Genomic DNA, 27,723 nt, shown 5'->3' with positions numbered 1-27,723 from the left:
GTTGGTTCAAGTAACTGGCTCCCTATAAAAACAAGTTGGCCTAACAATACCCCAATAATTAAAACACACAAACATTACTTAAACAAACTTTAGTCATACAAAACTAGTCAAAGGTAAAAAAGTGATTTTGCATAGAACAGGAAAAGGTTTTATTTTGCTTAAGCGTCAGTACAATACCTGGAGAAAACCAGATGCTTATCAGTATCAAAATGTGTTACATGTATTTGAAATGTGTTAAATGTATTTAAAATGCAAAAAGCTTTCTTTCTAATCATGTGCTTTTATATACCACCTAGTGCTATATATATGCTATATAATGACTATAACTCAAAAATAAATAAACTTTTAAAATGCAAACGTACAAGAAGCGGTTTCATAGATGAATGGATTTATTACAGCTACTACACCCTTTAATTTTGGGTACCGTATTTGGGTAAGTCACAGCTTAAGGCATTTTTTTCATTCTGATTATCAATTTAGTTTTATCTCCATTTTAGGAAATGTTGTGTGTGCTCAACAGTTAAATGCATCAATTTCTCAATGAATGCTAGTTTTTATATAATTTTGCAAGACTTAAGTATAAGCAAATTAAGCAGTTGCCTAAGGCCTTACTGGGAGCAGATAATCTGACATCTCTTTCAACAAGGTGATAACATAGTATACCAAAAATAGCGGAGCATGAATCATTAATTTATGTGCTGAGTTTGCTAAAAATGAATGAGCATTTTAACTGCAGTTTGATTTCAAACTGGCTTTTCAACAATCAGTCAATCATTTATCCTCAGTAACCACTTCATTCGATATCTGAAACACAAGAAGAAAATCTTCCACTATGTGTGTTGCTCTGGATATAATAGCAGAAAAATTATATAACTTATTTTACTTTTATAATGGGTCATGATAAAAAAACTGTATTTACCACAAAGTATCCACAATATTCTCAAGGCTGATACATACAGTACCACATAACATGACAAGACAAAGAGTAAAATTGCAACAGATGAACACAACATAATCATGGAAAATGTGGGTTATTAAGCATACTGTAAACAGAAGTACTGTAAACACAGACTTCCACAAAATTCCAGTAGGGTTTTTATTTTGGAGTGAAACAGAGGTCTCTCATTGAAGCTTTGTAGACTGAAAGCACTAACCACATGATAAGATTAGTTAATACTACTAGTTAAAACACCTGTCAATAAACAGCCGACTATCACTTCAAGTGTCAGATCAATAGGCAAATGATACGACAGCTCTGAAACAGACAGGGTTAAGGGTCCATCAGCTTGATGGGGCTAGGGCTTGAACTGCCAAAGTTCAAATCAGTTTATTTACCATTTTAGACCTTTCTCCTCATTGATGTATCGGTTCGATTAGTAACAGATTATTCGGCTGCATGCACATGTCACCAAACGTGCAACAGATCCTGTTGGTTGCTGCTGAGGTGTTTATATAAACAACCTGTTTTTAGGCAGTTAGCAGCCTGTCACTGTAAAACATTAATTTCCAATTAATTTTAATACAGAAAAATGAGGGGTGGCCCTGTTTTTTTTTCATACTGCTTTACCTAATTGTACAGTACTGTACATAATTATAGTAAAATCAAGTATATATAATAAATGGTGTGTATATATATATATATATATATATATATATATATATATATATACACCATTTATTATATATACTTTTATTATATATACTTGATTATATATACGCACTCACTAACGTGTTAACCATCTCATTATTTCTCAGAATCGTAGCAACCAAGTTTCTCGCGGACTCGTTCATTCTTTCTAAAGATGTTTTCGATGACGTCATGTTTCATTCAATATATTCAGACTTTGATTTAATATACATAGAGTTTTTATTCGATTCTCTCATGAATATTTTCCTAAACGGCTTGCGATTAATATATATTATATATTCTGCCCGCCTCGAGTTTCTGATTGGCTAGTGTTGTCCCTACTCTAGCTTTTGGTTGGCTGAAATACCAGTCAATCAGAAACTGGAGGCAGGCAGATTCGGACTGTCTGTTTTCTGATTGGCTCCCCAGCCCTCCGCTTCTATTTAGAATCACGACTGGAAGCTCCATCATTGCTTGCATTAGCTCATGTTGTTATTTTATTTTCATCGGCATAAGGTAAATTTAATATTTTTTATTAGGTAGTTTGTAATTAAGTACACTGTTTAAACTATTTTTTAATATGTTGAATGTGTTTTTATGTGTGCTATATATTATGTACTTTGCTTGTGCTTTAATGCTCCGTAGCTCTCGGCCTGTTTTCAGTCTCTGTGTAACAGCTAGAATCAACACACCAGGTTTAAACTAATACTGTACATGTATACTCTAATACTAATGTCTGTCTTGGTTTAGACAACAGTTAAAATTTTAGTCTGTGAGACAACCTGATATTTTGTTGAACACAAATAAACTATAGTACTGTTTTTTTGTAACCTTGTGCAAATTAAATCCATTGAATAAATTAATGAATAAAATCGGCATCATAATAACCGATGCAATGTTTTTTCAAAAACGTCCAAGTGTATTAAAAGTGTAGAAAATGCATTCAGCATTTGTAAATTATCCTAAACACCCTTAGTGTACTGGTAACACATTTGCAATACAGTAGTAAAGAAGTACAGTATGATATAATAAAGTATATTTTTATTAACCACAAAGTGTACTTTTGTGGCCAGAAGTTTAACAACATGCTGCAGTAAGAATCTGCTTATAGTATATTTCTCTTGTATTTGTAACACAGAAAAAAATGCTGTAATGTGTTTATAATAAATTAAATATATACTTTCATTAATTACTGCCTGTTATGTACGTTAGTGCACACAAAGCCATATACTTTAAGTTTAGCACATAAAAGTATACTTAATACACTTAAAGCTTATATGCACTTAGTACAAAATTAGTTGATCCAAAATAGCAAAATTCAAGTATACTAGTCATTAGTCTGGCTGCAAGTAGACTTAAGTATGCTCGAATTTAATATACTTAGCACACTTTCTTTTTCACATGGGACCCCTAAAGGTTAATTTCATTTGCTTAGTCTGCAAAAAATTAATGAACATTTTACCCTCAGTTTGCTTTCAAAGCGTTTTCCCTGGTTATTTAAATTTATATAGCTATCAGTTATTTGTCTTCAGTAACTACTTCATTTAGAATCTGGAATACAGGAAGAAAATCATCCACTATCTGGGATAAAATGGGAGGGTTGCGTCAGGAAAGACATCCGGCGTAAAACCTGTGCCAAGTTGTTGTGCGGACCAGATATTCCGCTGTGGCAGCCGAAAGACCAACAACAACATGTACCAAGCATCCACAATATTTTCAAGGCTGATGCAAAGCACATAATAAAAAAATGTCAAAATGAGTAAAATTGCAACAGTGTGCACAGAATATTTATTGAAAATGCAGGTTATTATTCACGCTAAAAGCAAAAACACACCCAGATAGTTCCACAGACGTCCAGTGGGTATTTCTTGACTGAAACAGGTCTCTAATAAAAGCTTTGTATACAGAAATCAATACTATACAGTGATTAAAATTATGTAGACTACTAATCAGTTGAAACAGACAGACACAACAGACTATCATTTCAAGTGCCAGATTAATAGGCACAGATTTTAAATCTTTTTTTTTTTTTTTAGGCGAAGATGCCTTGATTTGTCCCATAAACATTACAACACAGTGAAATTGTTAAAAAGTTGGGGTCAGAGCATAGGGTAAGCCATGGTACCTCACTTCTGGAGCAGACAGTGTTAAGGGTCCAACAGTGGCAGCTTGGTGGAGCTGGGGCTTGAACTGAACTGCCACCCTTCTAATCTGATTAAAGACCACATTAGAGAGCGGAGTTTTATATACTCTTTATTGTGAACAATGTTATGGAAAAACTTTATATTTTCACTTTTTTCATTACACATTCACTGCATTGATATTTTTATAAATTAGCAAAGTTTTTTTCTTGGTTTTATTTTGGTCTTCTTGGTTGTTATTTTGTGATTGTTTTTATTAAATTGTCCCAATGAAAGGTCACAGTCCTGGTCAGAACTGCATACTCCATGTTTGTGTTCAGAGTCTGTAGGATTGTTCATTGCTTTACTTTCCCACAAGCTACTGTCCATTTCCATAACATGCAATTTCAGCTTGCAGTTGAAAGCAGGTTTCAGTTTTTTGTTGCAGGTTGCACTAGTCCTATGCATTTGGCTTTTCCTAGGAAAAAAAGTATGTTAACAAGGGTTAGAAAAAAAATCCTTTGGCCTTCAGTCAGCAGTAAAAAAAATGTTTATTTGTTTTTCCATACATATTGTATTGGGTCTAAGAAACATGGGAAACAGATTCCACAAGCACAAACAGTTTTATTAAGCATTACATTTAGCAGCAAGGTTAAGCATATGCTGTCTTGGGGGGAAAAAAAACATCTGTTACATTTGTGATGACATTTACATGCAGAGTCTAATACTCACACACACTTACTCATTATATACTGCTTTATCCTCACATGTAAGTAACTTGGTGCTATAATTTGCATATAAACTATGCTCTGAATCAGCACCTAGTTGAGTGGCACGGAGTCTGCAGATAGAGAATGCGTGTACGTTTCTTACAAGTTACTTACATGTGAGGATAAAGCAGTATATAATGAGTAAGAGTGTGTGAGTATTAGGCTTTGCATGTAAATGTCATCACAAATGTAATAGATGTTTTTTGCATATGTTAAGCATATGGTGGCAGGACAATGCACAAAATCAAATACAGATCAAGAGCTTCATTTTATTCACCTCAAAAATAAGAATAAAGAATAGATGTGATCCCAGTGATTTTGACTATAGCATGGTTTGCTCTTGCCTGACTAAATATTTAAGGGTTTAATTATTTTTAATAATAAGAAAAAACAAAATATACTTTCCTATGACTATAACATGCTACTTCATTTTTCTTTTTGATTGAATTACCCCACTACTGTTGCTCCTCCCCTATTAACCATGTTTGGCAAGTCCCTGGAAGGGGTTAAAATCCATCTCATCTTTGATGTTATGCAACATAAAAAAACACACCTTTGCCTTCATTTTTTGGAGGGATGGCGCAAATTCTGACAAGGTATATATAACAACAACAAATCAATGAAACGGTCACTTTGAATCACTTGGAGCCTCATCCTGTCTCACTTTAACTAAACACTACACTGGGACGTTTACCACACTGCTTTAAAATAGTCGCTGGTGTCACTGCAGCAGTTTCACAGTTCACCGCAAGCTTTCCTGTGTGAGTATAACGAAATCCAGATATCTTGAGAAGTGACATGAAATTAGTGCAGAACCAAATTTTTTTTAGGAAGTTGCTCAGCTATGGGAATGCTATGACACAGTTCCACATTCCAGTTGCATAAACAGGCAGAGGGTTTGGTTTCTGTGAATTGCAACTAATATATATAAGTTGTTTTTAGACAGGAACGTTGCTGTATAGGAGTATTAAAACCTCTGATGGCCTGCTTTTAAATAAAACCTGTGACTGCATTGCAGGGTGATGAAGTTTATTGATTTTAAAACAAACACGGATTTCAGTATTTTCTGCCACACTGCACAATTTAGATATCTGTATGTCTTATGATTTAGATTCATCTAAGATGGAGAGTTTGAGCCATGCTAATAGTGCCTTCGCCCTGGAACTGTACCGGGCCATAAGCGCAGAGAACCCGAATGGAAACCTGTTCATTTCTCCACTGAGTATCAGCGCCGCACTCAGTATGGTCTACTTAGGAGCCAGAGGAGGGACTGCTGAGGAAATGGCTAAGGTATAAGAGTTTATCCTAAATACATTAAACCAGGGCTTGAATTAGGGCTGTGCAATTAATTGAATTTCGGTTTCAATTTCGATTTCGTGTCTCAACGATCACAAAAATGGTGTATTTGGAAAAAAAAAAAACGATTATTCACTTAAAAAATATATATTTTTTTTGACCTGCGTTGTGGCGCGCGCATCTGCACTTTAGCCCTTTCAGAAGCCCGAACTCTCTTACTTTATACTGATAGCAAAGAAGTTGCGTATGTGGTATCTGATTGCATTTAAAAATCAGTCCGAGGGAAGATGGTAGAAAAAGAGCAGCCACAGAAGTCTTTGGTCAACAAAAGTGGTAGAAGCAATTCTGTTGTTTGGGAACAGTTTGGATTTGAAGAAGTGAACATGGATCAAAAACATACAGTATTAGGTGCAAAATTTGCTAAGCGGTTGTGTCAGCACTGGTTGGTAACACCACAAATCTTTTTAACCATTTAAAATTTAAACACAGACCGACATATGGCCAACTAATAAAGAAACAGAAAGAACGACGAACAACCCTCACAACATCCTCCGCAACACAGTCATCCATTAAAGACACGCTCTTCAGTGCAACTCCCTATCCATCCAGCTCAGAAAGGCACAAAAAGTAACAGATGCCGTTGCATACTTTTTAGCCAAAGACATGTGCCCTATTAGCATGGTTAAGAACGAAGAATTCAGGAAAATGATAAATACTCTGGACAAGCGTTATGCTTTGCCATCTCGACACTATTAATAATAATTTATTATTTATAATTTTCTAATTCTTTTATTTAATATTTATATTTTATTTATTACTTGTTTTTAAAAGATTATGGAAGTGCACTACATTGTTGATCTTGTTTGCCTTTATCTGTTTTATCTGTCTTAATCTGTTTTAAGGAGAATTCACTGTTCTGTTCAATAAATGCAACATATTTCCAAAGTCAATAAGTAATCAAAGACTGTGTTGTTTGTATATTCATACAAACACTCAACAACAAACTTGATTGAGAGACCAAACGAAATGCACGAAAATATGATGTAAAATGCCACAGTTATGCAGGAGCGGTTGACCAAAGAGAATGTTTAAGGCCAGTGAGGAAGCTTAGACCATGCAGAAACTGCTTATAAAGACAATAATAAGATATAAAAACAGCTTTACGTGTTTGTAATTTTAACCAGATTAATTGGAAATAAATTATTGGAGAGAACAAAGTAGCAGAGCATTGTTCCGGTCTGCTCCAACCGCAATACACCTATTTATAGAGGGCATGCGGGACTGATCTAGCGATTTGACTTCAAAATTAAAGACGTTTATAGCTGACTTGTCAAAAAGAGCTTGGAGCTCTGTAATTTTGCCTGCGTTTTCCACAAACAATTGTTTTGAATTTAAAAGCATGAAAATTCTCAGTGGGGAGAGTAAGAAATATACAGTTTATTTCTTACTCTTCCCAATGAGATGTTTCAATTTCTCATGCTTTCATATTCTAAGGTAAGGTTCAGCTACTAATACAGTATATTATTAATACTATGTTGACTTTTCATTAGTTGCCCTAAGATCAACATCATTCACCTGGTTAAAAGAGGCATTTTGGGACAGCCTACCCTCAGACTAACCTGCAGTCTAATAATGGGGAAATTCTAATGGTTCTGATATATTACAGTACTGTAAATCTGGTTTTGGAAGAATACCCGATACCCATACCTGATTTAACTAATCAAATATTTAACGAAAGTGGAGTGAACTAATGGCGAGGGGGACTTCCAGACCAGAAAAAGGGACTGTATATTGCAACTTAAAATAAAGGAAAAAGCAATAGTCACACGAATTGCTAAACAATTTATCATAAAAACACCTACTATAACTGTCTATTTACTTATTGCATGTCTCATCGTCCCTTTCTCTCTCTGTTACAAATCACTTTGTAACCCCTTTCAGCTTTATGTAAATCCACAATTCTTGAACATAGATCTACTGAAAGGTCTTTTTTTTCACAAATTAATGCAGAAAACCATGGCATTTAAAAAGATTCACATATAATTTTGATCACTATACAGTATATGTCATGGTTCATTGAACTCTCTCTCTCTCTCTCTCTATATATATATATAGAGATAGTCTGTGTTTATTATTTTATTTTATTATTTTTATTATTTATTATAATATAAAATTTTCTTTAGGAATGTCAAACATTTCAGATGTGATCTTTAAGCATTTTTCATCTTTGTAGCATTGTATTTTCCCCACTTTTTAATTTTTTTTTTTATTAATGCCTGATTTGTATTTAGGAGGATTTCTTTTTGACACATACACCTAGTTGAACTCTCTCCTTTATTATTTTGTTGCTCATTGCAGGTTCTATCCTTCAGTTCAGTCCCTGATGTTCACACCCACTTCAAGACCCTCAACTCTGCCATTAACAGCCCCAAAGCCTCCTACATCCTCCGACTGGCCAACAGGCTTTATGGAGAGAAGACTTTAAATTTCTTATCTGTAAGCCCTTCACAACTGTCTATTTTCTTTGGTTTTGTTTTGTTACAAACATAAAATAAGGATGTTTGATCAGCCAATAAAGGACAAAACAGCTCCTAAAGGTTATTGACTGTAACCTCAATACATAACTTACTGTGAGGTGAGAAAAAGTATGAATTGGTACATTGTTCAGAAAAAATAAAAATAAAAATCTATTTACTGTAAATCGCCTTCTAAGCTAGAGTCTGAAATGTACAAGCATGCACAATGCCAATCAAATGTTTGGATGCATTTTACTGTAGAGTGACAATACTAAAGGGATCAAAACTATGAAATATATCATGGAATTATACAGTAAGCAAAAGTTAAAACAAAGCAAAATGTTCTGTATTTTAGATTCCTAACCAGTATCCTGAGTTTGTTGTGCCTTTTGTTTCAGGAATATGTTGACTCCACTCAGAAGTTCTACCACGGTGACATGCAGGCAGTAGACTTTATTGGATCATCAGAAGAGTCACGGAAGCTCATCAACCAGTGGGTAGAAGAGAAGACTGAGGGTAAGAACCAATTGTTTTTATACGTAAATATTGTCTTAAAAGCTGCAACGTACAGGCCGCAATTCAGAAAGTGTATTACAAGGCAATGATCAGGTCTTACATGTTGACTTGCTTTTGGTTTCAGGTAAAATCAAAGATATTTTGCAGCGAAGGACGGTTACAACATTGACTCGACTTGCCCTGGTAAACGCGATTTATTTTAAGGGGAAATGGAAGCATGCGTTTAATACTGAAGACACTAAAGAGATGCCCTTCAAGATAAACCAGGTCAAAGTCACATAATACACATGCACATCATAGTACATCAGTCTTCATAATGCAGAGAAACCATTTTTTTTTATGTCACAAGCTATCGTATAAGCATTTCACTGAATATCATACTGTGTATGGCTGTGTATATTTCAAATAAAATTTGAATACAGCTTAAATTTATATTATTTGTATTGCTCAATAATGCTTTTTGTATAATTATTAGAATGAGACAACACCAGTGCAGATGATGTACCAGAAGGAGAAATTCCTTTACAACTACATTGATGAGTACAAGTTGCAGGTGCTGGATTTGCCATATGTGGAGGAGGAACTCAGCATGGTGGTGCTTTTGCCTGAGGAGTCTGTGGATGGCTCAGACCCACTTGAGAAGGTCAGCACACACCTCTTCAAATTTTTATCCTCATCCCATGAGCCCTTTTTCAAACAGTTCAATAAACAAATGTCTAGCACAAACATGCCACAAAATATGATTTAATGAAGCACATGTGTGCCATTGCCTTTAAGGTGAAAGCTGGTTAAAATTTCTGTACTTGTGAGTTTGTTGTGCAGGAAGGAGCTGGTGCAGCTTGTGGTCTAAACCATGCTGCCTTGACACACACAAACACATGCATACATACACACACACACGCACACTCCCTGAAATAGCACATACAGTCACGGAATACGAGTAAACAAAGCACATACTATTAACCTTAAGGTTAAAGCTGGTTACAATTTCTGTGTCTGTGAGTTTGTTGTGCAAGGAGGAGCGAGTGCAGCCAGCGTTTTAAACCACACCCCCTAGACACACACACACACTTCTTAAAATCCCAGATGGTATACAGACTCATTTCTTTGAAACCCTTTTGGCCTACAAATGAGCCGTTTTCACTGTCTTGTCTAGGAAAAGTGGTGTGCCATTGCACCTCTTTCTCACAATTTCTCCAGGAATTCTATTATACTAAAACTGTACCATCATTGTATCACTAGCACCTGACAGTGTCTGTGTGTTTGTTGTATAACAGCTGGAGAGTGAACTAACAGTGGACAAGCTGACAGAGTGGACAAATCCAGAGAAGATGCACAGATGGACTGATATCATTGTCCATCTGCCAAAATTTAAGCTGGAAGAGCAGTACTCCTTAACAGATATCCTGAGTAAGATGGGCATGAGCTCTTTGTTCCAGGCCGGTGCTGCAAATTTGAAAGGCATGAGCAGCCAAGAAGACCTTATTGTGTCATCTGTGACCCACAAAGCTTTTGTCGAGACTAATGAGGAAGGCACAGAGGCAGCAGCAGCCACAGTCACAATGGTAATAGAAACTATAATGTTGACACCAGAGAAGCACTTCATGGCAGACCACCCCTTCCTATTCTTCATTAGACACAACAACACGAAAAGCATACTCTTTTTTGGAAAGTTCACATGCCCAAAGTAGAGATTTACTGTACAAACATGAATAATAAGGATTGTTTGCGAGTGTTTATCAATAAATAAAAACAATATGTAAAAAAAATGTGTTAATCATATTTAAAGTGGAGGCCGCTGAAATTTTGTTCCATCGTTACCTTTTCTGACTGTTTTTCACCCTTTTTGCATTTGGCTAGGGTCAGTGTCACTACCGGTAGCATGAGGCGATACCTGGACCATACAGAGATTGCACAGGCAGTACAACTCCTCCATTGCCAGAAGGTTTGCTGTGTCTATCAGGACTGTCTCAAGTCCAGGAGACAGGCAGTTACCTATATACACATTTCTATATATTTTAGTTGCCCCCTTGACTGGAAAATAGTTTTTAGAAATAGTTAAAAGTTAAAGTTAAAATTAAGCTGATCAGCTTCAATTTAATTGGTGATATTATTTTAGGGTGAAGCTCACATACATGTCTGCCTGTCTAACTGTACAGCAGAACTCTCTGCCCTAACTTATTAATACAAAGAAAAAAATTGTATTTTACGCCTTGTTTATGCTCATTTCTACTTATTTTGTTGTCAGGCAAGTACACTCTTTGTTTAGTAATCAGAGAGTAAATCACAGATGAACCATAAAAAAAATAAATTGGATAAACATAAAGTTTTGTCTTAACAGGCTCTGATATACAAACATTTATTTTTCCTTAGACCGGTTTCTGTTCCTTCAACATGTAATATGAAATGAAATGTAAAGATATTATTGAAACAATATTTCCTGACCAATGTATAGACAAAAGTTTCCTTTTTTTTTTAAAATATCTTTATTTACATTTTTAAATTTAGAATTTATGTATGTATGTTGAATGTTGAGGGGAAGTTGTTATAAACTTGATTCTGAACTTTGACAATATTAATGTCCAATTCCCAACTGTTGTGAGGGCACATCCTCAGAAATAAAGGTACTGTACAGTTTTGTACCAATGAAGGTACAAACCATTGTCACTGAGGCAGTACCTTATAAATGCACAGAATTGTGCCTTAATATAGAGAAACAAATTTGTACCATTTCTGGTTGTATCGTCAAGGACATTATTTGTACCATGGGCAACCAAAACTTACATTTTGTTAAATACTCAGCAAAAAAAGAAACGTCCTCTGACTTTCAACTGTGGCCACCAGCTGCTTGAAGTACTGCAGTGCATCTCCTCCTCATGGACTGCCTATTGCGGACAGTCTGAGCACTGATGAAGGGATTGTGTGTTCCTGGTGTGACTCGGGCAGTTGTTGTGGCCATCCTGTACCTGTCACGCAGGTGTGATATTCGAATGTACCGATCCTGTGCAGATGTTGTTACACGTGGTCTTCCACTGCGAGGATGATCAGCTGTCCTTCCTGTCTCCCTGTAGCGCCGTCTTAGGCGTCTCACAGTGCGGACATGGCAATTTATTGCCCTAGCCACATCCGCAGTCCTCATGCCTCCCTGCAGCATGCCTAATGCAGGTTCACGCAGATGAGCAGGGACCCTGGACATCTTTTGTTGGGTGTTTTTCACAGTCGGTAGACAAGTCTCTTAAGTGTCCTGCGTTTTTAGAACCGTGACCTTAAATGCCTACTTTCTGTAAGCTGTTAAGGTCTTAACGACCATTCCACAGGTGCATGTTAATTAATTAATTATGGTTAATTGAACATGCATGGAAAACATTGTTTAAACCCTTTACAATGAAGATCTGTGAAGTTATTTGGATTTTTACAACATTATTGTTAAAATACACCGTCCTGAAAAAGGGACGTTTCTTTTATTGCTGAGGATATAATACATTATTGTACCTTAATTAAAGGTAAAAATCTTGTTCGTTAGGGTACCAGACCCTTTTGCACCTTAATGGTCACAGCTGTTTATAAAAAAAGGAAAAGGGAAAAAAACATGAGTATGATAACACGATAAAACAAACTACTGTATATAATCATCAACATTAATCACTAATGACCATTCATAAAGACAACACAAGCTTTTGTAATGACATACAACTGATACTCTGTAAAATGTAAAAAGTTGACTTTATTTAAAAAAAGTGAGGAAAGCGATTATCTTAAAATTCCTAAAAAGTAAAGTTGTGTATTAATTTTAGGTTGCCTTAACCTAAAACAATTTGTACAGAAAACTTGTTAAAACGGTATACAAAAGTACTGTTAACTAAAACTAAAAAGTTGTGTATAACTCACAAGAGTTCACGTTACTAGGAAAATATTAGGTAACCGATTGCCTCAAAATGATCAAGTAAGCTGAACACATTAACTAAGGACAAAAAGCAACAACTGAACTGTTACAAAACATTTTTTTAATAGTTAGTAATTAAATTTTAAACACTGTTTTTAGATTAATACGTTTTGGAGCAAAAAGAAAAAGAAAAGTGTAATGCCAGTGCAATAGTATAAAAGAAACTGTCAATGAGAGACAATTTTTCAGTAACTAACTAACTGAACAATTGCCTTTTTAAAACAATCAACGAAGTATGAAGTAAATAACATTATAGTTTGTCATAAGCTAAGCAAAAAACTAAACCAAATAGCTGCTGTAAGCTAAAGCTATCCAAAACGGAGTAAAATCCATTAGAACATTTACAACACAGCTGATACTGACAACCATCTGTAATCTACATACTGTAAGACAATGTTTCATATAAGCTGGCCAAAGCTAGCCAAAATGAGGAAAAATAAAATAATATTAGTTTTATAGTATCGGAATAAGGATTTATGAGTCTTAGTAACTTACCCATGGTATCAGTTTGCTGGAGTCTCAGTGTTGTTCTGAAGAAAAGCTAAATTTGTTCTGAGAAAAAGCTAAAAACAATGCATAATTATTCATATTCATACTTTTTACCGTAAAATTTACGGTTTATTTTTTACAGTGTGGGGAAAGCACAAAAGAATACAGTTTACTGTATTCATCATTACTCTATTCTTTTGTAAAGGGTTACAGGTTAAAAGATATTTTCTTACCATTGATGTATCAACGGATTATTAGGTTGCATGCAAATGTCATAACTAAAGTAACAGATGCTTTCTTTCTTTTTTTTTTTTTTTACATTTGCAAGAGAAAATGTCAAACATGTGGCAGCAGGACAATGCATAAAATCAGATATACCATTGATCAACAGCTGTATATAATGTTTACCCCAAAAATAAGAAACGAGGAAAATATGTCTCTGTGATTTTGCCTGACAAAATATTCTAGGGTTTGAGTATTTTAAAAACTGCTGATGATAACTGATAAGTCTCCTGAGATTAAAGGTAATGGTGCAATAACAAAACAGAGCAAAAAACTAAAAGTGAGCCACCGTTTAAGCAATAAAGACCTGTGGCTAGGTCCAGCTAATAGTATAAACATTTTAAACAACCTTGGAATGAGAGGTTAAAATGGGCACAGGTTTACCCAAACTGGGCATTTGAAAACTAAAGAACCAAAAAAAAAAAAAAAAAAAACATTTTGCCTGGTATTTATTGTCCTGTTACAACAATAAAATTTGGTATTAAACTATTGTGTAGATAATAAAATAAACCAGACTAAACATTCTTATAACTATCAATTCCTAAGACTGTAAGATGCTACTGTATATTTTAGCAGTTAATTTTTCTTCTTTATTGAATTATCCCAGTAAGGTTGCTCCTCCCTTATTAAGCAATCAATCCTTTTGCTATTTGTTATCAAGAAACATGGAAAACACACATATGCCTACATATTTTGGGTATGGGTCAAATTGTAAAAATGTACATGTAATAGCAACAAATCAATAAAAGGGTTAAAGGGGTCATCCAGCCCCATTTTTAAATGTTAATATGATTCTTTAGGGTCCTAATGAAAAGTTTGTAATATACTTTAATTAAAAATTCTTAATGGTTGTGTAAAAAAAAGACTACTTTTACCTGGTAAAATCTAGCTCTGTTCTCAGCAACCTGTTTCAGTAAATGCTTCCTTTAAATGCTTATGATCTCTGCTGAGCCCGCCCCCCAGTTCTGTGGGGCGTGTCTTCACAACACATGTGGGGTATAGTCCAGGGGGAGTGTAGTCCAGTGGGGCGATGCTTTGGACTGCATTACCCACAAAGCATTGCCCACAACGCAGTGCGGGCAATGCTTCGTGGGTAATGCAGTCCAAACTGGAAAACGCTGGAATATAGAGCCTGAGCCTGTTTTCTTAAGTAGTTTTTGGTTTGATTTAAGTACGGAACCTACGCGGAAGTTTGTAATATCGCCTGACAACACAGAAATTAAAAGAATGGACATGCATCAACCCGTTTGTCTTTCTCATCACTGCATGTGCATGAATTAATGGGCTGTTAACGCTGCCGCAAGCAACAACAACAAAAGCGGAGAAGCTTACTGAGAGAGATACAAACGCAATGTGTTTACTGATGTGTTTACATGACTTCTTAATCTTTGACAGACATCGTTATAAACCATCTAATGTTACAAACGTACACCGTTTGCAACTAGACAATCACCTTAATGCATTGTTTATTATAAATGGGCGATTAGGGATTATATAGAGAGGGATGTACATAGAGAAGAAGCCATAACCATGTTCTATCAAAGTTTAAGTTAACTTACACTCCACATTCATCGTGATTATTAGAAAAGGCGATCTGCAAAGATTCATAGAAAAGGAAATCACACTCACCAAACCTGGTGAAGATGAAGCAGGAACACGAAGTTAGTACAGATCCATTTTTTAGGAGCTGCTTCCTAGCAAAACCTGCTTTATATTGACCCGTGTTTATAAAGCAGTCTGGTGAAAAATGATTAGCACAAACATAAACGCATTTAGGTAAATCGGCGGGGACGTTAGCTTCAAAAACAAAATTCAGCCACTGCGTCCTCAGCGGCTCAGATGTCGGTAGTGAATGACGACTGCTGTGTTCGCTATTACACCCAACAACTCTACACCACACTTGCTTAGGCGGCATTTTGCTCCTCACTCGGGGCGGGTCTTTGCTAAAACACCAGTGTCAATCAACTATAGTAGGAGCGGCCTCATGCGGTGTGGCGTCACAGTGACAGGCATTTGAGATTGGTCTGATTTCAGAAGGGGCATGTTATTTTAATAAATGAAAAGAAAATCACTGGGCAGCTCTTTATCATTGTAGAATGGTTGTGTACACACTCTCCTAACACACATTTCAGTCCAAACAGCTTGAAAAAGTGCATGTAGGCCTGTATGACCCCTTTAAGGTGAATTAACATCAGCATACCTGAGAAGTGAAAAACAGTCACACATAATGCTCAGTTTGGGTCCACTCTTTGGTTGTCAATCGAAGCATAGCCTTCCTTCAGAAATGCTCTCATGGGTACAACTCTGGTGAAAATCGCAATAACTGTCTCTCTCGTGTCCTCATCATCTTTTTTAGGAAGGCCCGTCAGCCTCAGGTTCCAGCTCCTCTTATATATGAGCATGTTCCTCACAGGAGCTGTGCAGGGATTTGTTTTCTTTTTGCAGCTCAATAACTTTCTCCTGGAGTTCTGCTATACCTTCTTTACTCTTCTTTATTTCCACTGTGTTCCTATCGATACACTTTTCAAACTTTCGCAGCAGCGCCGTTTGTTCATCCATCTTCTGCGTTAAGACATTGACTGCTTGCAGGATAGCAGCAGCGGTGTCCTCATCCTCCAATGTCCGGGCTCGTGCCACTTTTACTTTCTTCGGGTTCGGACCTTTTGTCGAAGTGTGAGCCTAGTTGATTTTGTCGTCTTTGGAGGTCGTATAATAGACTTCCAAGCCTCAACGCCGTCGTCATCACACTCCTCTCTCGGCACCGACAAGTTGTAGTCATGATCCATCTTAGTCGCAGAAAATATCAGAAAAGACGAATTAATGATAATTAAGGCGAATTTGGTGGCCAGTTGTTTATTCTGGTACTAGTTTACGTCCACAAATATTGGGTTATTGCACTTTTACTCTTTAAAAGCACAATTACAGGACAAAACAACAAAAAGTTCCGGAGCCTGCAACAAACTTGCTACTCACTCCGCCATCTTGGATCCCCTTGTATGACAAACACATGAATATGCTGCGAGCTCTGATGATGTTTAATGAACTCTAACCTGAGCTGCGCGATTCAACATCTCAAAAGTGCTACAGTAAGCGTTCTCTACAGGAGGCACAATTAACAATAACAATTTTAGGGTAAGCCCAAAAATACATTGGAGTCATTAATTAATTTAAAAAGATTTTTTCCCCTTGATTGTGTAGCGTGGTTTCTCTTGCAAATTTTTTACTTTTGGGTAAGGGGGCAATTTGTTTTTTTACATATATATTTGATATCTGCACACATTAGCCACTTATAATTTTCAACCCTTTACACTTACACAGGAAAAAACAAATACTAAAAAGAGAAAAATCATAGAATCATATGGGAAAAATAATATATTCACTAGGGAAAAATCATACACAAGGGAAAGATTATACACCCCCAGCGCATAACACCGGCAAGGTTCCGTGTTCAGTTGCGTTTTGACCTCAGTCCCATAGTCCTTTGCGCATTAGCTTTAGGCTTGCAAAATACGATATAATAAGAATGTCCTGCAATCATGTAAATTAATAAAATCTGAGCCATTTTGCTCCAATCAATCTGAAATATATTATAAGTAATAAAATCAGTATGGTAAATAAATGGGTGAAAATTGGTTGCTTTAAAAGTAGACACATTTTTAACATTTGTCTGTTTAATTATCTTTAATATATTTAGCCTATAACAGAAATTTTGCATAAAGTAGCCTGTAGTCATGATTATACAATTTATTTTACATACAAGCATTATGATTTCACTGTCTATTGTCACATATTTTATTTTCACAAAGAGCGCATTTCAAGACCTTTACAGAGGTTAGAGGTTATTGTTTTTATTAACCAATCACAGTCCTTGAATTGCTGCATTATCTCTAGCAACGGGGGGAAACCACAACCTCCTCACTAAGATAAAGGTTTTTGTACTTTCCTTACTCAAAGTTGCTCTAAGAAGTTTCCTAAATCACTTTTAGCCTAGGTTTCCCAGCTAGGACTTTTAAAGTTAAGATAGGAGCTCTCTGAGAAAATTGGTATGTAGATCTGATGGTTGTTATGTAGACTTTGTGATTCCAATATGCCATTTTTTATGCAGTTCTCTAACAGTGAGCTTTGGGGATTTCTTTTACCATTGCAAAGATGGTGGCAAGATAAACTTAAGTTCTTGTCTATCTTTGCTTGTTTTAAACTTCTTAACGATTTCTCTGACTGTAGATTTGTTTTTTTTATCCTCGCTTCCACCTTTTGGTCACGCTCTCGTCTAACGTTACATTCATTCATCTGCACTTGGATTCCTCTTGTTCTGCTCCTCCGCATGACAATAACACAAGTCACGAGTAAAATTACACCATACACAACATAATTATGAGCAATGCAGGTTATTAGTCACATTCAAAGCAAAAGTCAACACACTTACTGTAAACATTTATACACATGTACACAAGTGACTGTATGTGTTTCTTGAGTAAAACAAAGAGTATACTGCTGATGCTGAATGCTGAGTAGTTAGGACAGACGAGAGAACAAATGAGGTTGCTGGGGGTTTAACATACATGACCAATTTTTTTATTGTATTTTTAGGCACTTTGCACCCTATTACAATACAACCGTGACCTTTCTTTCATATATTCGACATAATTAAATTTCATATAAAAAATGGCTGGCTTAAAAAAAGTTGTATGTTACACATGGTTATCGTATATAGTATACATTTGAAGAATTTTATTTACTCAGGTTGTAATTAAGAAAACAGGATATAAATGATTACTCAGAAAAGAAAGAAAATTTTTTTTTTAACATTCATTTTTAACCCTTTCATGCTTAGTGGCTATTACAGTGGACAGCTATTCAAAAGCTGTTCTCTTGTGTACTGTATACAGATGTTTTGTTGTTATAGTTGCATGTACAGTAGGCCAACACAGTGGATGGATGCTTCTGCATCATCCCATACACTGCCACCTATTGGCCAGTCATGGTAAGTGCATTTTTTTAAACCTTTTTTTTTTTTTACTTAAATCCAAGAAGTCCAGGAAGTCAGAAATGCAGAACATGGCAGGAATATCTTGTAAATCCTTCTATAGCGGGACACCCCTGCAGATAAAATAAATATGCTAGCATTAAGTAACATTTAAGGATTAATATAATTGTTGAATGTCCACTAGATTGGACGCCATGCATCATTGCATGATGATAAATGATTCTCCTATTTACAAAATACAGTTTTACCAATGCTACTTTTTACTGTTCAGATTTTAGCAAGGGTTACTGACCATAAACAATCTGAGGAGTGCTACAGCATCAGCAGGCAAGGTTTTGGTTACTTTGGAAAACACACTTTGTATTTTAATTCAAATAGTTATTTTCCTTAAACACTTATACTTTTTGCAATTTAAATACATTTAATGTAATCAACAGTTTGTTTTGAATATTATCTCCATAAAGGTAGCAACAATTAGTGTCTTTTTATTTTGTAGAGGTTAAATGCAGGGCATGATAGGAAGGTTATATAGGAAGGAGCATATACCAAGTCAAGTGAGGATGATGTTAGTGGCAGTGTTGATGAATGGCTGCCAGAAAAACAAGAGGAAAGATCAGGATTAGACAATGCTAACAGTAGTGACTTTGGATCTGAGGATGCTGAAGGAGTTGTGAGTGGTGAGGGAGCTGAAGATGATGAGGGAGCTGAGAATAGGGCTGCACGATATTAGGATTACGATATGCAATATTGTTGTTGAATATTGCGATAACGATATTTCTTGCGATCTTACATTTCCCTAGAAAAAATGCATTATTATTGCCTATTTTTTAAAAATCATTTATATATGTAATGATCATACTAAAATAAACAGGTAATAGATATTCGTCTGATGTAATTAAATCTAATTCAGGCTAAAAAGGAACTATATGTCAAGGAAGTTGCAAATATTTAGACATCAAAACACTATGAATGACTTAAAACCCTCAGCAGATATTGTGATTTTTGGTTTGCTGTTATCATAGACCTGCCAACACAATATGAATTACTTTCAAACATTAGTTTATTTACGTGTAACCATACACTCATCAAGAGTGTCTTAAAACAAGAGTTTTTTTAAACAAAATATTTCCTTTGGCTTGCCTGTTTTTTTTTTTTTTTTTAAATTAAAATAAATATTATTAAACAAAAATTAAACAAAAAAATACTTTTAAGTTTAAAGATTGTCAGGAACTAGCCAGAGCTAAACAAAAGACGTAGCGATTAGCAGTTAGCCCTTTGTAGCGTGGATGGTGAACCCAAACGCGGAAATGACACGAATAGGCAGGATAACCACGCTTGTTATTTTTAGGACTCTCCCGGATAAAGAGCAAGGGAAAACACAAATTAACTCGCGTCCTGGTGACACACACTCAATCAAGAAGATTACCAAATAAGGGGAGTACTCACAGATTGGCGATGTAGCTTGTGAAACGACATGGGCAAACTCCATGTCTGAGCGATGTGCCGCGACATGTTTACTCCTCTTATACTTCCTGGTTCGCGACTGAATTACTTATACCAGGTCCTATTGCCGGTTCCGGATTAAGATATAAGTATAAAGATTTAAGCGGGTATAAAGATAGTAAGGGCCCATCTGATTGGTCAAATTTGGACACACAAATGCTTGTCATATAAATTAAATTCAATTTATCATACAGATATCGCGTATACCATTATCGCGATAACAATAATTTTTAGATATATCGTGCAGCCCTTGCTGGGAATGTAATACCAGACAGAGCTCAGAGAGAAAAAGTTTAGAAATGTCTGGAAAACCAAAGACAACCAGTTTGAGGGTGACTTGCCTTTTTTCCTAGGGGAGTGGAAGGTAAATGTTAGTGGAACAGAGGCAATAGATTTCTTTGTCTATCTATTTCCTGAAGATCTGTTGAATGAAATTGTGCACAATACCAACCTGTATGCACTCCAAAATGAAAAAGCAAATCTGGCCCTGACAACAGGAGAATTAAAAACCTTCCTGGGAATAAATATGGTCATGTCATACGTCAGATATCCACGATTAAGAATGTACTGGTCATCACAATCAGGTCTTTGTCTTGACTCGATAGCAAATGCCATGCCAGTGAACAGATTTGAAGAGATTCATTCACTTTGTTGATAACTATTCGAAAGAGCTAAGAAATTCTAACAAGCTGTTCAAAATCAGAGATGTGTTAAATGCACTTAAGCAAACCTTCCGTTCAGCAGTCGATCCTTAAGAATTTCAATCTATTGATGAACAGATCGTTCCTTTTAAGGGCCAGCTGTCTCTTAAGCAGTACATGCCAAAAAACCCCAAACCCTGGGGTGTAAAAGTGTGAGTATGAGCAGAGACCTTTGGGTACATGTACAGGTTTGAGGTGTATCAGGCCTTAGCGGGGCGTGGCCAGGTCAGTGAAATGGAAATGGCTGCAGACTTGGTCATGCGTCTCTGCCAAAACATTAATACATACAATTTCTTTCGTACCATTCTACTAATTAAGGAATTGCAACAACAGGGTATCTATACCACTGGAACATGCAGAATCAACAGACTCCAGGGAGCACAACTAAAATTGAAGAGTGAAAAGCAACTCAAAACAGAGGGAAGAGGAGCTTGCTCTGTCATCAGCAATGCTGAGAACATCACTGTCACATGCTGGTTTGATAGTTCAGTGATACACATGGCCTCCTCTTCTGCTGGAAAGTCTCCTTCAGATTTAGCCCAAAGATGGAGCAAGAAAGGAAAAAAGCCTATGGGAGGAGTGGATCTCATGGATCAGTGTGTTGCAATGTATCCTCGTAGACACCTTAGAGTGTTCTTTCACTTCTTGGATGTGACTACTGTGAATGCATGGCACCTTTACATAATGTCTGGGTTGGAAAAAAGGAATCTCCTTTACTTCAAGGCACCTGTAGCTTGTGCAATAATAAATTTAGGTTCCGTCAAGACACTCATAAGAGGAAGACCAAGTGGCACTCCACATCCAGTGAAACGCAGAGCTGTGTCCAGGCCACCTGCTGAGATCAGGTTTGGCCATGGTAAACTCTGGCCTCTTTTCACCAAGGAAAAAAATGCCAAAGATGTCATAATGCTTTTGTTTAGTTCAATCTACTATATTTGCCCCATTTTTTAAGGGCATGTTTAGCACCAGTTAATTGATGGAAACATATATATTGTTTTGTTTGTGCCGTGGATGTTATGCCAAATTATAACTAGATAAAAAAGTTTGTTTAGACAAACTTTAAGTTGGCTTGAGAAAGCCAGAGATAGAATTTTAAAAGTGTGAAAAGTTTAAAATAGTTTAAGAAGTTAAAAAAGTTAAAACAGTTTAAGTTTAAAAGGTTTAAAAGACAGATAGATAGATAGTGTCAGACAGATACAGTAGACAGTTACAGATATATAGATTGATAGATAGATAGATTCATTCACTATGGAGTTTGTGGTTACAGTTGCGGATCCTTAATGTCAGATACCACCCATATTGACTAGCCTACAACTAGGATAATAATCCAAAATGTTTTGCACCTGCAGCGCACATTACACACATTGATGAACTTGAAAAAAATGCACAATAGACTGTAGTAAAATTGAAGTACCTCTCTCATCAGAAAGGTCTTTGTAGGTTTTAATAGAATTTAAATTTATAACAGTAATCATAATCATAGTAAGTAAATATACTGCACTATATAGTTGGTTGAATTGACTCATTTGGTTCTTTCTGAGTTGGATATGCTTTTTCGGCTGTGCGTCAGAGTGAAAGCTCTGAATTGTTTCGTTAAGAAGAGCAGATACGATGTAAGTAAGATATTAATTTAATAACTGTTTTGGTTTTCAAGTATAAAAGTGTCTTGGTTGTGTAATGCGTAAGAAGTAATTAACTAACGTTAATCCATATGTGATTATACTGTGCATGCTTACAAGAAGGAACTTAACATGATTGATGTATTAATTTGTTTCATTATTGCAATACCATGAGCAATAATGGCCAATAATTATAATTATTTATTTTTGTAATATTAAAGCCAGTACTCTGTAGTGAATTGCGTTTTTTATTTAATAAATAATGAATGAATTAATTAATAAATTAATAATTTGTATATTTTTTGTAAACGTTTTAGATTTGGTTCAGTTTAACTGTTTGACAGAAAGGACAACATGTTTAATTAGGTAATTATAAAATAAAATAAAAAATTGCCTAAAAATTTGCCCGGGAAAATGTGTCGGTCATTATCACAGCCTAATTAAGGCTGTTAAATGGCACATTCCTGTTTTTGACCAGCAGGTGTCACCAGCGCTTTGCTTTATTTATTTAGAGATAATTTTAAGTTAAGAAATACGACATAAAAATGTGTGTATTATATATATATATACACATTCTTTATATAGGTATTATGAAAATTTACAATAACTGTTATGATGTAACAGTTACATAACTAAATTAATTTTATGTAATAAATTACTGTCAACACACTTAACAAATACATCATAATTGTGTATAAGATATTATAATAAAGAATTTATTTTTATAAAAAATAAATATGCAACTGCCTTATTAATGCAAAACAATAGTAATTTTATGGTTTTATGATTTAAAAGATATTTTTAATAACACACCACTTCCCCAGCACTACCAAATCTGCTCCTGCTGCCACTGCTCTCAAATGTTAGTCTGGAACCCTGGACATCAATTGCCAATTATCCAACTGCACACAAACACACTTTCAATGGTTCTGTAATAATATATATACTTTATTACAATTAAATAATCAGCAACAAAACAATAAATGATTAAATTGCAAAAATAAAAAAGAAATCGTGAGGAACAGAGGGAATGTCTTAGGTGTGTGTGCGAAACAATTTATAGAACAAAATTGAACAGCAAACAATAACAAAATAAAAAAAAACTAACTATTTCACTGGGAAATTTTTTTTTCTTGCGATCGTGTACAACTTCCAGATGAAGTGGAAGCTGACACAGGAGCTCGTCTGCACTTCCTTCAAGGACCTCGGGGCATGCTGTGTAAGGACACCTCATCATTGGCTTCGGACAAGCCAATGACTACTACAGTATGTCCTCCACCACTGGTCCTTGCTCCAAAACCTTGGAAATTGCAAAAGAAAAAGGTAAAAAAACAAATTTAGTGATGATGAATCCTTAATGATTTAGCTTTTTGTTGTTATAATAGTTCTTTTACACATTAATCTAAGAAGGGCTGTGCTATATTTTGAATATTGTCATGGCTAAAGATTGGTGCTACGCACAATGCAGCCTTGGGCGTGTTATTGATTTTATGAAATAGTTACTACACGATAATTTAGGAGAAAATATTTTTATATGCAGCAAAAATGACAATCAAACACCCTGAAAAATCTTGCCAAAGTCTTCTGCATTTTAAGATTACAGACAGGCATATTTGATTATGCTTCATGACAGAGGGCCAGAGTTTGCCTGCACTGTGTATGTTGCATACCTCCACAGTTGTGTAGACCGTTGAGTTAAACTTTTCGGCCTTGGCGTTTGCTCTGAGGTGACCGATATTAATTTTATCATTCAGTTGCAGCTTGGTCAGGGCCTGGTCCCGCCACAAGGACACCTCAAGGATCCTGGAGCCGCTTTTGATCCCCAGATCCAAGATGGGGACTTCTGTGTCCCTCACAGTAGTCATCCTGGGAAACTGCAACTATAAAGGTATTTTAAATTAAAATATCAGTTGTTAAATATAAATTGAAAATGTTTTGGGCAGTTTTTGATAATTCAGTTTAAGTCACTTACATGTTCGACTGTTCCCGTCAGACTCAAGTAGCCCCCTTTTGAAAATAGGTCCTGGTCATCCCCAGTCACCGAGACAGATGGTGGAATGAGAGCGTCTCTGGCCATCTTCTCGGCGTCAAACGTCAGTGTGAGGGGAGCAGTTTTGTATGTCCTTGTGTTCAGCCCCATGAACAGACGTTCCTGGCCATACCTTGAGGACAAGGTGTAGTTTTTGACGTAGTACGTCACACCCTCTTCAAAGGCTGCACTGTCTGAAGAGGACTGTGTGATGTACACTTTACCACCAGTGGACAGTGCACTAAGGTAGGTGATATTTTGATTCCCAAGCCTTATTTCTCCATTAACAACCTGGAAGTTTAGGGTTTTTACATGTCGATGGTTCATGACACATTTGACCCTGATGGGACTGGGGCGGCTATATGGAGATGCCATTCTGACGAGAAAAAACATGAAAGAAGTTATTATTATTATTTTTTTTTTTTCTGAAGATAGCAAATGAAGCAAAAATAAAACAGACTTACATGAGATAAATGAATAAGTATGATTAAATGGATAGTTTGCAAAATTTAATTAAATTATTTAATATATTGACATTGAATGTGCTAATGTACTAATTATGATTTGTCCCCTCTGTCATTTAGTAATTGTGCAATGATAAATTAGGGCAGCTATGGGGTCTGCAGACATCTTTAGGGTAAGCAAAAATACAGAAAAAAATACTATTATTTGTCTAACTTAATGCACTGTTTTCTGATACACAGCAAAGTCCCTTTCAGAAACAATCCTCTCAAATCAAATCCTGTCAGAATACACTTCATTATACCATAACGTTAGTTATTACACCAAGTATATTCTGACAGGATTTGCTTTGAGAGGAGTGTTTCTATCCTATTCTAAAGTGTTTTCCCTTTTAAGTCAAGTTAAATTAATTCATGAAGGTCATGAACAAATGAAAGTACATTAAGGTACATTAATTTAAGAAATAAATTATAAAAAAATGCATTTTCTTGTCAGAATCACTCCTCTCACGCCAGATCCTTTCAGAATGTTTTATTATACTGTATTTCTTTCTAACATTGTAAAAAGCATCACTATATCTTGATTTTAGTTAAAATTTACCTCAGAAAAATGCACTTTCCTGTCAGAAGAACATTTCTCAGACCAAATACTTTCAGAATGTTTTATTATACTGTATTCCTTTCTAACATTGTAAAAAGCATTACTATATCTTGATTTTAATTAAAAATTTACCTCAGAAAAATGCACTTTTCTGTCAGAAGAACATTTCTCAGACCAAATACTTTCAGAATGTTTTATTATATCACAGTCTCTGTTGTCATATAGGCCCCTATCACTTTGATTTTTTGGAAGAATTTTTTGTATTGAAGTCAACTTTAAAAAACTAAAAAGTGACTCACCTCATGAAATATGTGTAGGCTGCTTGTTGCAGAGTGGTCTGTGGGTCAACTGGGAGGGAGTCACTGTGTTGGTGAGCTTAAGATTGGCAGCAATCCAACAAGATGTCATCACCAGGGCCCATGGCGACAAGACCTTAAACTTTGGCCAATTGTCGTCTTTTCTTTTCCCACCTTTTTTTTCCTCTGTCCCTATGTGTGTGTGTGGGAGGGGGTGGGGCACTAATATTACAGTGTAATAGACTCTATGCACGAACGCTGCTGACGTATTTCCGGTAGAATCTCGGCCAGCCCATTTACTTCCGCATAGCGCATTCTATAGCGAAGTATACTAGCGGCAAAACTCTTTCATAAGATTAATTTGACAGCGATTTTTAATTTAAGTATTACAATATAGTATTATATAGTTATACATTATAGTAATTACCAGAATGGCCCATTAGTGAAAGCTTGGGCAAAGAATTAAAGACGAGAACATTTGTTGAAGATTGATGATTTTAGATTTATTTTCGTAATAAATAATATAAACGTATATTTTATACAATGTTGCCTGCACTGCAGGAATGTAAACTTTTAAATATAATGAACAGTTTTAAAACAATACTGTAAACATGTTAATATATATAACTTTGAACAGATGCAATGCAGTAATGTAAACATAAATATAACTGAACATTTATAATGCAGAAATGTAAATATAAATAACTTTGATACAGTGTTAAACATTTCATGTACGGTGATGTTGTGTAAATTCAATATTAAATGATTATTTGTGTTCGTTTTATTTTTTTATTTTGGTGTGTGTGTTTTCTACACTTGTAGGCAATGAAATTAAAATAAAGTGAAACCAAACCAGTAGGTGGCATCAAAAGGCTGTTTGAATAAGTGAGTTCAACAGATTCGTTCAAACAGCTGATTCATTCAGAAACGAGGCAAGCAACTGCCTTTATGAATGGATTACTGAATCACCGACTCATTTGATTCGTTAAAAACGTGGATTTATTCAGTAACGAAATGCTGTGTTGCTCGGAGACACAAAACAGTTCTGCTGTGGCAATGCAGGCTGCACAAGCAACATCTGGCACAACACAGGTCGATCGGTGCATCTCTATTTAAAACGTTAACTTTGCTTAGCTAAAGTCTTGATTGTGTCCTCCTACACCCAAACTATGTGGCTTCTCTGACTCCCTTATCCACCTGGAACATGTCGCCCTCACGCATATCTCTCCTGTCACCTGATCCTTACTAGAAACTGAGATATTACTTATAGTTAGTAACGTTCATAAAGTAAAATCCAAAATGTATATTAATAAAAAAAAATCACATGAGATGCAAACAATGTACATAAAATGTAAATAGATAGATAAATAAATAAATACATACATGCAAAGACATAAACTGTGAGAAACGGAGACAGCTAGAATCCATATTCGTATAACATTATAGTATGAGAATACTCACCCTCAAAATTGTCGATGTAACTCTAAATATATCATTTGAAGCCCTTCTCTTTCTTACTGTTGAGCTGATTGCCTCACGATACGATTAACGTCATTTACAGTTATGCAGGGAAGCTCTTGTTAACAGTGAGTGTAGTGCAGTGGTTCTCAAAGTGTGGGGCGCGCCCCACTAGTGGGGAATACAGACATGACAGGTGGGGCGCAATGAACGGGAGGGAATTAGTGGACAATAATAGGAAAGTACCTATTCTAATTCATGCTTTTCTTTATTGACAATAAAGATCGGACACTCGAAACTAAACAATCACACGCAAAGAAATGGATCAATAATATAAGTAAATTAAAATAAAAACAGAGAAAAAGTGGAACCATAGTGCAACAATAACGGTCTAACGTCGGCATGTTAATTGCAGAGGAACAATATATAAGGAAACATTCGGTATTATATATTTAATTTCATTTATTCCAATGTGTATGCTGATGTTTCTATATTTTTGTTAAACATTA

The 27,723-nt window shown here is 35.6% G+C and overlaps 2 protein-coding genes across 5 annotated transcripts; one reads left to right on the top strand and one right to left on the bottom strand.

Moving 5' to 3' along the window:
- The first annotated feature begins 2,068 nt into the window (after window positions 1–2,068).
- Window positions 2,069–10,761, top strand: LOC128515104 (leukocyte elastase inhibitor-like). 4 transcript variants are annotated; one of them, XM_053489134.1, is made up of 8 exons: window positions 5,199–5,278; window positions 5,629–5,807; window positions 8,172–8,309; window positions 8,728–8,845; window positions 8,970–9,112; window positions 9,321–9,488; window positions 10,123–10,410; window positions 10,706–10,761. In XM_053489134.1, the coding sequence occupies exons 2-8, from the start codon at window positions 5,640–5,642 to the stop codon at window positions 10,724–10,726; spliced, it is 1,044 nt and encodes a 347-aa protein (XP_053345109.1). In that variant the 5' UTR covers window positions 5,199–5,278; window positions 5,629–5,639; the 3' UTR covers window positions 10,727–10,761. The 4 variants fall into 4 exon arrangements, with proteins under 4 accessions (XP_053345108.1, XP_053345110.1, XP_053345109.1 ...); XM_053489133.1 differs by lacking the exons at window positions 5,199–5,278; window positions 10,706–10,761 and adding an exon at window positions 2,069–2,143 and having other exon boundaries at window positions 10,123–10,600; XM_053489132.1 differs by lacking the exon at window positions 10,706–10,761 and having other exon boundaries at window positions 10,123–10,600.
- A 12,851-nt stretch (window positions 10,762–23,612) lies between these two features.
- On the bottom strand, window positions 23,613–25,933 carry LOC128515326 (uncharacterized). The gene is made up of 4 exons (XM_053489466.1): window positions 25,760–25,933; window positions 24,342–24,774; window positions 24,040–24,249; window positions 23,613–23,669 (listed from the first exon to the last, which is right to left on the bottom strand). The coding sequence occupies exons 1-4, from the start codon at window positions 25,762–25,764 to the stop codon at window positions 23,631–23,633; spliced, it is 687 nt and encodes a 228-aa protein (XP_053345441.1). The 5' UTR covers window positions 25,765–25,933; the 3' UTR covers window positions 23,613–23,630.
- Between the last annotated feature and the right edge of the window lie 1,790 nt (window positions 25,934–27,723).

The sequence above is a fragment of the Clarias gariepinus genome, chromosome 27 (genome assembly GCF_024256425.1).
Source record: "Clarias gariepinus isolate MV-2021 ecotype Netherlands chromosome 27, CGAR_prim_01v2, whole genome shotgun sequence".
In the NCBI taxonomy this organism is placed as follows: Eukaryota; Metazoa; Chordata; class Actinopteri; order Siluriformes; family Clariidae; genus Clarias; species Clarias gariepinus.
This window is presented reverse-complemented; position numbering and strand designations above follow the sequence as displayed.